Source organism: Mirounga leonina, unplaced genomic scaffold (genome assembly GCF_011800145.1).
Source record: "Mirounga leonina isolate KUSES-001 unplaced genomic scaffold, KU_Mleo_1.0 Mir_173, whole genome shotgun sequence".
In the NCBI taxonomy this organism is placed as follows: Eukaryota; Metazoa; Chordata; class Mammalia; order Carnivora; family Phocidae; genus Mirounga; species Mirounga leonina.
Window position 1 is genome coordinate 44,363,115 of NW_023270447.1, and position 12,684 is coordinate 44,375,798.

Here is a 12,684-nt window from a genome sequence, read left to right on the forward strand (position 1 = left end):
ACATCTGATTCTCACTTTGGGTTAGTAATTTTAGGCCTACCTCTTAAAAACTGTAATTAAAACACACGTATACAATCACATTTTTGATGAGTTTAAGCAGCTGTCTGATATTGTTAGTAAGTCAAACCTGGAATAAGAATTTCATTAACACTTTTCTTTCAGGCTTCATGCCTTAAGATTGCATAGTGACTGCAAGAGATTTCCATTGTGCAAAGGGAGCAAAATACAGATATAAGTGCTATGTTGAGATGACAGAAGGAAAACCTCGATAATCTAAGAGCTTATCTTGGGCACCTGGGTGGCTCGATGGTTAAACGTCTGCCTTCAGCTCAGGTCATGATTCCAGGGTCCTGGGATCGAGCCCCACGCTGGGCTCCCTGCTCATTGGGGAGCCTACTTCTCCCTCTGCTCTCCCCCACCCCTCTCTTGCTCTCTCTCTCAAATAAGTAAATAAAATCTTAAAAAAACAATAAAAGCATATCTTTCTCGACTGCATTTCAGTACGGTTATGATGGCAATGAGTAGGACTGGAAGGAAGTAGAGAAGAAACTGGAAAAAGCAGGGAACAGAGGCCTGGAAAACTACCCCAATATGTCACATAAATGCCAAGAAAAAACTGCAGGAAGGAGAGTCTTGCTAAAAACCAATTATTCTTTCCAAGTGGCAACTTTCTCCCCCAGCATACATTCCTATCCTTGCTTTTTATATTCTTTCCATGGTAATCTCTCTTCAATTATCCTCATTTTTACTTTCTGCTTCCATGGCACTTTGTCTTTCATGCACTTTATCTCTGATTTTAAGATAATGTGGCTCACTGTAGCAATCCCACATAAAGCTTTTGTAGCGTGATAATGAGGACTGCAATAATAAAAATTAAATGATTGTCATTCCTCCAAAAGATCAGTAAGAATACAGACTTCAAGCCTAAATATTTCAGCAGTATAAAGACAATGAAGTGTGACTAAATAATTCAAAACTCTTCCCCCAACAAGCCAGGGACAGAAACCCAAAATGGCAGCAATAGAGCTCTAGGACTTCATGGCAGGAAACACAGACAAGAATGAGGCCACCCAATATGAGCTAGGTTTTACGATGTACTTCCTGCAGACTGAAAATAAAACTTTAACTTTACAATGGTATCGAAGAGGAAAGCTCCTAAAATACGAAGTTCAGAGAAGTTCTCAAATTGAGCAAGAAAAATCTCAAAAAAGGATTATTTTTCTTCTTTGATTCTCGAGGGATAGCTATAATTTCACTGATTGCATTCTTCTTTTATTGAATTCAAAGTGTCATCCAATTAACAAGAGTAGCAAGGTATTGTATTGTGAGAAACTATCTCAGATATTTTGAACTATATCATATAGTACTATATCATATAGTATGATATATGATACTATATCATACAGTACTGTATGTACTATATAGTACCAGCTAACTGCATTAATTGAGATCTACCGAAACTACAAAATGATGAGAAATTTACTTGTTACTTTTTAAGTAAGCTCTATGCCCAACGTGGGGCTTGAGCTCACGACCCTGAGATTAAGAGTGGCACGCTTTACTGACTGAGCCAGCCAGTCACCCCGACCTACTACTTTTTAGAATCGTTATTAATCTAGAACGAAATAACTTAAGAACATAGCCTTTAGAGTCAGAAAAGGTAGTGTTTGCCGGTTGATTTTACCCCTTCACAGCTCAGTTTCCTTATCTGTAAAATGGGGATTAAAATAGCACCACTTTCATAGGTTTGTTGTAAAAGTCAGGAGAATGCACGTAAACAATTTAGCACTGATTTGAAAACAGTAAGTATTCAGTGTAGGCTCAATTCCTAGTATGGCTTCCCTAGCCCCCAAATGTTTCCTTAATGAGTACATCTTTTTGTAACTCACATTGGATATCACACAATGGACGAGAAATGACTTAACAAGACACAGAGATAGCTATTGATTATATGCCAGAATAACCAGGGGGCTGCACTTTGAAGAAAGGAAAAATGTTACACAGACAGCAGAGACCCCATGACTGTTTTATGTGCGAGGCTGACCCCTCAGCCAGCACCACATTCTTCTGTTGACTTTCAGAGTTGTGAATTAGGCTGTCGACTATTTTTAGAGTCCCCAAATGGGGTCACTTTAGCTTTGCATATGGGAAGGTCAGATTTGGGATCTGCTAACAGTATTTATTTTTGTCAGGCTTAATCAACCAATTTTTAACAAGTGCCTTGAGACATAACAGACATATAATACATTACTTATTTAAAATGTTAAGTATGTTTTAACACTTATGAAACCATTGCCACAATAAAAAATCGAGTCGATCAATTTATTTTTGCACTTTTAGCTATTATAAAATACCTATCTCTTAATAAAACTAGGGAAAATCATTTTATTGCAATTTTGCCAATCCTTTAGTCTTCTTTCTGCTCCTCAAACTAGTGTTTCTATAATGGGATATTTTATTACCCGAGGACTCTTAGGGCATAATTATTGCATCAAGAAGCACACTTTATAAAATTACATCCATGTACGGTAATAATCTAAAAGAGCCAATCTAAGATGACAGATGCTTTTGACTGAAAATTAGAAAGAATCTTATCTATGGATGCACAAAAGCTAGTGACTTGTTTACTATTCTCCTGCGCTTCTAAATCACATTGAAGTCTTCTAAAAGATTTCAAGAATAATTCACTGGCAAGAAGCAGAGAGTGAAGAGTAGGTGCTGAGACTGGGTGGTGTATAGAGCCCTGAGGTAGGAGCTTTGTCCTGACGCAGCTCCATGGATCTGGGCCAGTCATTGACGTTTTATGGCTTCAGGCTTTTTTTCTCTTCTTAAATAAACATAACGAGACAATAAGATCTGAGTTTACCTGTGGTTCTACGTCTTCATCCCTCTGCAAATACGGGAAGGCTTCGTGCTTTTTATTTGTAGTGATTCTTAAGTAAACATATTAGACACTTGGAAAATAACAACACTTAGATTTGGCTATTCTGCAGGTGAATGTTTCAAAGGGGATGCGCGGCCTCCATCTTGCAGGGTGTGGGGGGCAGAGAGACTCAACTCTCTATGCTAGCCCCATCACTGGTACCAGCTCGTGCTGCCCCCAGCTGCTTCTGTAACCTGACAAATCACTCCAATTCCCCATGCAACGGTATCTACTCGCTCTTCCTGCACTTGCACCGTAGGGAAGATTATAAATAAATCCTACATTCATATGACAGCACCATGCCCAGACCTGTGTATTTTCTGGGACTAATTGCTCAGGGAAGGCCAATACTCTGGTGCAAGTCTCATTCCAGTCTACATGGTAATTATATGCTAATGCCTTTTGAAATGAATTCAGAAGCCCCCACACCAGCATCGCAGTAAAGGGTAAGGAAGCTGAGATTTAATCACATTGTCTTCTGGGGGCTTAATTTAAGATTTCTTTTATACATGAACTGGGCCATCGATCGACAGAACTCGCTGGCTGCTCCAGCACCGTTAACAATGCAGTCCCACAGCAACAAAACTGCTGGTCAGGGGAGTGCGGAAAATCAGTCACGGCCAGGCTCTCGTGAGGAAGCAGAGCTTCTGACGTCAAAGAAGCCACCGTGCATGTTCGACCCAGCTCTTTTCTACGTCCTATAAGTTAGCCTCCCCTTAGGCCTGAAAGTAAGTCCAATCCGTGATGAATAAAAGGAGGCTCAGAGCAGAGGAAGAACGTAACAATAGCAACAAAGCAGTCCTGAGAAATAATAGGAATAAATGGTGGATCTGTAAAAACAATCAAGACACGGATAACTTGACCTCATAGAGAAGCCACAAAAATAAATGGAGTGTGGGTGGGTAAGCAAATATACAAGATTTGCTCCAGCCCAGAAATCTAGTAAGTATAATCTAAAAGCCCCCTATATAAGCCTCCCACACAATGCAGTGTCCTTCTACAACCTAACGCACTGCAATATCCAAAGAACGGCTATTTTAACATGGGCTTTCCTGGTACTCATCATTAAATCAATTTCCTATTCTCGGTTCAAAAGGACACTGGATTTGATATCACGCGATACACAAATTCCTCACATATCAGAGAGGAATGATTAAAATTTTTTCTCAGCTATAAAAAGAAACAAGGGAAATGTTTCCCACACAAATTTTTTCCAAATTTGCCAAAACTTTGGAAAAAGCCAAAAGTCACATGAGAAGATGGGTTATAACTGCTTAAGAATCCAGTCCGTGCATTTTTCCGTTCTCTCAGTTTTCAAGATGCGACATGGAGCTATTGAGGAAGATGAAGGCTTCCCTTTGGGACTCACTTTAAGAGACAAGTGTAGTCATATAAACAACCTATAAAAACCCCAAACACACAAATCCAGATGAAAATATTATTTTACAAATAATATCAGCTGAAATGTATTACTTTGTGCCAGATACCATGGCAAAATTTGACCCATTTTCTCTCACTAGTTCACAGAACACTTTCTAAAGTTAATGCTATACAATTACTAGACTGTAAGCTCTATGGGAACAGGTACCATGGATTTTGTTCACCAAAGTAAAATCCAGCACCTTGTTTATACACTGCTTCCTACGTGACAGATGCATAGCAAGATAGTTGCTGAATAAGTAATTTTCATTACTTACGGCAACTGAGGGTTAGAGAAGATAAGTAACTAGCTAAAGATATGGAAGGCGAGAATGTATGCTGTAACGTATATTTATCAATCTTTTTTTTTTTTTAGACAAGAGAATCAATAGGGAGTGGAGGAGGATCAACTTCTTGCCATGTTTGATCTTCTTGCTCTTTCCATCTCTGCAAGAAGATAAAGTTGCTGAATAGCAACAAAAGAGTCAGATTTGGAAAGTAAAAAAAAAAACAGAGTAGGTGGGTGGCAAGATGTTAATATCCTTTTTCAGACAAGAGAGCTCTTCCAGCCTCTCACCTAGAAAACAGAGACCTAAATTTTCTGTCTAGGAGGGACGAAATGTGATCTAATCAACAGTCAACTATGTGCAGGGCACTGTGTTAATTAAGCCCCTTCTGAAATGCAGCTAATGACTGAAAGAACTGGGATAAGTTAAAGCAGCTCTTCCAAGTTCAGTGCTTGCTGCCCTGTACCCAGTGAGACTTCTGTGTATGGACTGTAACACATCCTCATTGCTCTGCAGCCCCCGCTCATTTGTTACCCACATCTAACACAATGTCAGGCAGAGAAATAAAATACCAGTGCTCCTGTTGGTCTAGATCTCACGTGCCATTATTCCATCTTGAGTCTTAGTAAGATAGAGAGAATAGAACTAGAATCTTCATGGTCTAAATTATAGCCTTTGGAACATTTTCATATACCACACAATATAGGAAATCCATGTCTAGGTCCATATAACACAACACAGTAACTTCATACACATGATTTCCTAAAGACTAGAGCATCATAAATCAGATTCTCATGGATCTAAACAAATGGGGTTCGGCTGATGTACCACGGGGAACATGGTACACTTCAGTGGTTAGAGCATGAATCTTTAAGGCCCGCAAGCCTGGGTTCTTGCCAAAACTTAGTAACTTAGTTCTGTAATATTAGACAAGTGACTGATGCAGTTTTCTTTTCCATAAAATGGGGATAGTACGAGTACTTACCAGATAGGTCTCTTAAGAATACTGAATACAAACGTGGGAGCACGTAGGTAAAGTACCAGTTAAGCTCAGTAAATTAGTTTTCACTTTCACCTCGATGACCACCGCCATCACTTTAGTCTCATCACTGAAGAAGTCTCCAAGCATCAACCAAAGGAAATAAACTTGAAGTGATGAATTGTATTGGTTAATACGTACTGCTCCTTTGAGTTTTATGTATTTAATGATTATGCTGGTCACTGCTACTACCCAAGGTGGGCCCCTTTCATGATGCTGTATTACAAAAGAACAAGGAAGGTAATTCCAGAAGTGACTTCTTTGTGGAAATGGCTTTAAGATGGGGAGAAGGGCGCCTGGGTGGCTCAGTCGGTTAAGCATCTGCCTTCGGCTCAGGTCATGGTCCCAGGGTCCTGGGATTGGGCCCCGCGTCGGGCTCCTTGCTCCTCCCTTTCCCACTCCCCCTGCTTGTGTTCCCTCTCTCACTTCACTGTGTCTCTCTCTGTCAAATAAAAATCTTTAAAAAAAAAAATTAAATAAAAAAGATGGGGAGAAACTACTGAGGCTTGGGAGAGAGGCATGATGCTAACGGTCTCGCAGTTGTGTCTGACCAGTTTGGGCTGTATTTATTATTAAGCAAATCAGATTATGGGAGACTGTGAATTCTATTCTGAGTCAAAGTCAGACAAGGAAATCATAAAATGCAAAATCAGAAACCCTCATTTTAAGTGGGCAGTCTGATACTCAATGCGCCTGTGATTTCTGGACCTTCATATGTCCAAGTGTTAGCACGTTTTATCCAAGAGGCTGCAGAGTGCTCCGGTTCACAAAAGCTAAGAAGCTGAACTGCCGGATACTGAATCCCAGCACCACTGTTTACTTCGCGATCCCACCAGTAAAAGAGGTGGCTGTACCCAGCGCTGAGTACGCATCAGCTGCCGCGGCTGTGCTTCAGATTATTGTATTCTGCACTGTGCAGTACAATAACCTTTCCGTGTCTGTTTCCTTCCTCTATGCTGTGAGCTCTCTGAAAGAAGGGACTGGATGTATTCATCTTTCTTTCCGTGTCCAGTCCCAAGAGACACTCTAACGTTAGCTGAATGATGGACTCAAACAGCAAATAAACATCAAAGTGAGATCAACTCGGAACAGAAACCCTGACTTTAAGTTGAGGAAAGTAAGAATAAATAAGATTACTGATGACATCATCTAGCGAGTAATTAGCAAAGGACCAGCATCCCCTTAGCCTCTCTTACCTCTATCCTGTTCCTAAATAAGGAATCAATGTGGTCTTCACCCACATCACCAACTGCACAGATAGTAACCAAGCCTTATCACCCAGTTCACAAAGTTCTGTTGGTTCTAACACCTTCCCAAAAAACTAAACAACAACAACAAAAACAAATGCCATACTTATGGTTTATTCTAAAGCTAAAGACAATTTTGATAAATACTAATAGTAGATTAGTACACAATTTACTTTTAAACATTTTGGAATTTATGTTAAAAACAAATCCTATTCTTTTTAATAGGGTTTCATTAGATTTTAACTTAAGGATCCCTGAATTATTTTGCAAGATTAGGTCTTACTCAAGTAGCAAATAACGTTTGCAAGCAACAATATGATTTCTGTTCTTCCTTTGGAAAATGATTTTGAATAGTTGAAGAAGATATAATGTGTAACATTCTTCACCATCACCTCACTTTCCTGCGTACTATTCCCTTTCACCCCTTCACCTGACCAAAAGAGAAATTAAAAATCTATGTCCCTCACCTCCAACAGTTCATCTCCAATACGCATTCGCCCATCCGTGGCAGCAGGTCCTTCTGGGTTAATTCCCACCACAAATATGCTCAAGCGCGACCGGTCTTTATTACCAGCAAGGCTGAGTCCAAGTCCATTCTTATCCTTTTCAAGCTCAATAATGTGCAATTCTCCAGGTAGGTCTGCATATCTTTGCCTGATTTTTTCTATTGAAAAAAAGGGGGGGGTAAAAAAAATTTAAATAGAGCACTTAAATCCACATTACAAAGGCATCAGCATGTCCCCATTCTTACCATGATGGTCCTTTTTTTGAGAATGAAGTAGTTGAAGTCATTCATAGCCTTATGTATAGGTAGGTTACAGTTAATTATTCCATCTCCGCTTAAAAAGTTTAGTTTACCAATAAAAACTTCTCTGATTGTTCAGGTTCACATTGGCCCAGACTTTCTGTGCATTATTTTCTTACCTAAGACAGTCAACACAAAGTGGGAGAAACCCTGGCTTCCCTATCCCCTTCAAAAACAGAGGGGGGTGGGTGGGAAACAAAGAATATATACTGAGCATCAGCTGTGTGCCAAGAGAGTGTTTGGTCCTGGAGATGTCATGCTGAACAAAACAGGCATGGTCCCTATTCTCATGGACTTGCATTCCAGTAGGAAAAAAAAAAAATCAACAATTCTAAATAATTATATTTCTTTAAACTATACAAATGGTATAGAAGAATATTTTACGTTAAGTGAGTAAAACAAGGGGAATTAAGGATATTGGTTTAACTGTCAGATCTGAATTCAATACACAAATCAACCATTTACTCAATGTCCAATAATTAATACATTATTTTATTCTTTGGAATGCCATTTCTTCCTGTGTAAAATGGGCATGGTAACACCCACTTCATGGATGTTGAGAAAATGAAGTCAAAGTACACGTTAAAGGACTTAATAGCTAGCTCATGGCTTACAGGTATTCTATAAATCTTTTATTCAATCTTTTGTCTCTGCTTGCTACCTCTACTCTTTGGTCTAAATTATCTATTTTAGGATTTGGCTGGTTGTGCTTTACTTGTGTGGATTATGTGCACAAAATCACACTGGTAGATCAGTGCAGGGAATGATACTACTTTAATCATGTCTTGTCCCCCACAAAGCACTAGCTTAGGCCAGGTGTGTTTCTGGGGCTCAAAGCCTGACACCTTCCACTATGGTATGATGCAATCATCTTATCAGTTGAATAACCAGTTGGTAGATTTTGACTATCCTGGAACTCTACACTCAGGCTAATCCTTGACTTAGGTCCACTATCCTTATAGGGAACCCTGAAAATTCAAAGCTGAACTCAAATAATTAGTGTTAAGGGGGATGGGGAGGAAAACCACCTAGCCATCGCATCACTTTACCAGACCTAACAAATACTGCCTTAGGAGAGTAGGTACATTTTAAAATCATAAAAATACTTTAAAAGAATTAACCATATAAATGGCTGCTTATTTTAGAAAGAATAAATCTGTTTGCTTTACAATGATTTTGAAAAGAATCTTACTTTCATGGGTAAAGCTTATTATTAATAATAAAGAACACATTTAGCAAAGTACAGTAAGATACAGGTCTTGCAATGTAACAAAACTGCCTTCTATATAGGAAAAAAATAAAGTCATATTAACACTGAAGTAAATAAGCTCAAAGTGCTTTTTTTGGTCAACTACCAAGAACAAGACACTATGTGGGTATTTTAACAAATAAAGACTTATAAGACACACATTACAAGATGCTTACATAGCAACATAAGGGAAACAAACAAATACAATAAATATTAGACAACTACCATTACTTAAATAGAAGTTCCAATCACTATAGGGACTGGTCACTGAATAAATACTAAATTAATTGTATGAGCCGTAACTGCTTTTACAGTTTTAAGAACTGTTACTTCTAGAAGAGATTTCATAGAAGCAGCAGAATTTGCAAAGGTTTCAAACAAGGTATAGAACTTACTTATGAGAAGAATCCTATAGGTGGACTAGCAAGTGGAGAAGCATATACGGTGGTAGAATGAGGAGAAGAATGTGAGCACCCACTTGGCTGCCAATTGAAAATTCTTTGGGTTGGTGGGTGGGTGATAAGAAATCATAGTACAAGGTTTACAGAAATGCCAACTGGGGATTCTGCAGAAGTGCTCTGGGGTCCCCCAGAGAGGACATTCAGTGTAAGACTTCTTTTCCCAGATTCAACCAGACCACTGAACGCTTTCATCCACTTTGTTGGAGTTACAGGGTAAGAAAGTTAAGGAATGCCACTATGGCTAAGAAAACAAGCTAGAACAAAAATTTTAACACACCTCCCTCAGAAAATAATAAAACAGAGATTGTTTAAAAAAGATACTGAAGACTTTACCACCACCATAAGATCTCAAAGTAATAGATATAAGAGAACTCTGTATCAGACAGAAAATACACACATCTGCGGAAGCATGCACAGAACAATTACAGAAACAGACCATGTGTTGAGCCATAAAAGAATCTTCAACTACTCTTACAGAATCAGTATCATACAGGCTATGTCTTTGGACACAGTGCAATGAAACTATGAAAAACTATGAATTAACGACAAAAAATAACTTTAAAATTCCACGGTGTCTAGAAATACATTAATGTTAGTGAAAAGCCCAAGGTTTAAAAGGGAAATAATAAGGGAAATTAAGAAATACAGTACTAACAACTGAATAAAAATGATACTTAGATGTCAAACTTGAGGGATTCAACTAAAGCAGAACTTAGAAGGCTATTTACAATTTGGAATAATTTTTTCAGAAAACAAGAAAAAAGCTAAACAATAATAAGCATTATACCCAGGAGGTTAGAAAAAGAGCTACCTAGCAAATGCAAAGAAAAAAGAGAAAATAGTAAAATAAGGGCAAGTATTAATGAAAATAGAACCATCACCATCAATCAAAACCAAATAATCCACAGAACAAAAAACACTACAATAAGGATCAATGAAGTTAATACCTAGTTATTTGAAAACATTAACAAGACAGACACTGCAAAAACTGATCAGGGAAAAAAACAGATGAGAGAAATAAATTCGTGAACTAGAAAAGGGGAAATAACCACAGACCTATAAAATAAGATTGTAAATAGCGTATTGATATGAAATGCTGGCACACCTTAAAATCTAGAGGACAGATAAATTTCTCAAAATTTAAAATGCCTTATTTAGTGTAAGAATAAATGTAAAACTGCAATAGACTAGTAAGTATTAAAGAAACTGAAATGGGGACGCCTGGGTGGCTCAGTTGTTAAGTGTCTGCCTTCGGCTCAGGTCATGGTCCCAGGGTCCTGGGATCGAGGCCTGCATCTGGCTCCCTGCTCTGCAGGAAGCCTGCTTCTCCCTCTTCTACTCCCCCTGCTTGTGTTCCCTCTCTCGCCGTGTCTCTGTCAAATAAATAAATAAAATCTTAAAAAACAAAACAACAACAAAAAACGAAATGATAGTCAAGGATAGTGCCTTTAAAAGAAGTAACAAAACCCCACAGTTCTAGATATTTTTATATTTGAATTCTATCAGATTTCAAGTGTTAATGAATTTTATCCATGTAAGCTGTTCCAGAACATGGGGGGTGGGGGGATATCCACTTCATATTTTGAGGCTGGTATAATCCTGATTCTCTTTCCAAAAATAGAGACAAATCAAGAAAAGAAAATTACAGTCTTATTTAACTTAGGGTCATAGATGTAAAATTATTTTTTAAATAATTTAATTGAGAGCATATTGAAAATGTTAACTTGATCTCTATGATATAGCCAGTATTTCACCATTTCTGACATAAGAAACAGCAATTTTATATGATTCAACCTAAGAATGTATTATGGACAAGGGCACATTCCAGGAATGCAAGGATAGTTAAATATCAGGAATTTTTTCAAGGAAATTATCACATTGATAAATTAAAGCAGAAAAGCTGGAAAATTATGCTAATAGATAGAGAAAAGCATTTGAGAAGGTACAATATCTGTTTATGATTTTTTTTTTTTAAACCCCAAACTGTTGGCAAACTAGAATAGAAGGTACTTTCTGGACTTAAACTGACAAAGAGAAAATACAACAGGAAAAAATAATTGCATATTTAAAACAAACAGGGAATTAATATATAGAGAAGCAGAAAAAGGTTAGCAACCTCAATAGAAATCTGGTCAAAAGACACAAAACTCAAGTCTCACAGACATATGAAGAAATGCTCAAGTTCATTAGTAATTATGGAAATGCAAATTACAGTGAGATACCAGTTTTCACTATTAGACTGGAAAATATCTGAAAGCTATATCATTAAGCCTTAGTGGAGATATGAGGAAGATGCCATAGGAATCCTTGTGCCTCCTTCTGGAGAGCAGGCTGACACGACTTAAGCATACACATATTCTACAAACCAGCAATTCTGCTCTTGGAAACATCCTAACAAATTCTTACACAGGTCTTAAGGGGATGTTCCTGGAGACAGCAGGGGAGTGTGGAGGTAATATGGGTATCCGTCACTGGGAGAGAGGATAGATGAAATGTGGTGGGTGGACATCACAGTGTCCCATCAGCAGGCAGAAGCAATTAATTGGAGGTAGTGACAGAGATTTTCAAACAGGGAGGAAAACAACAGGTCAATACCATTTATGTAATACCATTTATACAAACTAAGATTACCAGCAAAAATGGGTTTATTTGGGAATAACAGAGAATTGCAATCAGGGACGAGCAAGTAATGGCAAAAACCATAGGAATGGCATATCCCAGAATCAGAGACTTTTTAATTCAGGGAAAGCAAACTAAGAAACTATATAAAGTTATATTCTCTTATAGCAAACCCCCACCATCACCCTCAGATTCCGTTTTATAAATGAAAAAGACTGAAGAAATGAAGATCTTGTATAAGGTTATGAAGCTAATTGATAGCTAGAAACTAAAGTCTTCTAACATAAATTCTTTCTCTACCAAATCATGTTCAATTTCTCCAATAACATTTTAATTGTTTAAAAAGATTTTATTTACTTATTAGAGAGAAAGCGAGCACACGAGAGAGCATGAGCAGGGGGAGAGGCAGAGGCAGAGGGAGAAGCAGACTCCCCGCTGAGCAGGGAGCCCAAGCCAGGGCTCGATCCCAGGACCCCCAGATCATGACCTGAGCCGAAGACAGACGCCCAACCAACGGAACCACTCAGGTGCCCCACCCAGTAACATTTTTAAAGAGTAAGAATTAATTCAGATTTTCCCCTCAGTTAAAGAAACTATCTTTAGAATCCTCATAATATCTCCTTACATGAAAGAAA

General features: G+C 38.2%; 1 protein-coding gene across 8 annotated transcripts in view; it reads right to left on the bottom strand.

Moving 5' to 3' along the window:
* The window catches only part of PATJ (PATJ crumbs cell polarity complex component), a 353,127-nt gene that overhangs the window by 140,775 nt on the left and 199,668 nt on the right, over nucleotides 1–12,684 (bottom strand). For all 8 annotated transcript variants that reach the window (XM_035018405.1, XM_035018407.1, XM_035018410.1 and 5 more), the window contains one exon: nucleotides 7,383–7,579. In XM_035018405.1, coding sequence (XP_034874296.1) covers nucleotides 7,383–7,579 — 197 coding nt within the window. The remainder of the gene's footprint in view (nucleotides 1–7,382; nucleotides 7,580–12,684) is intronic.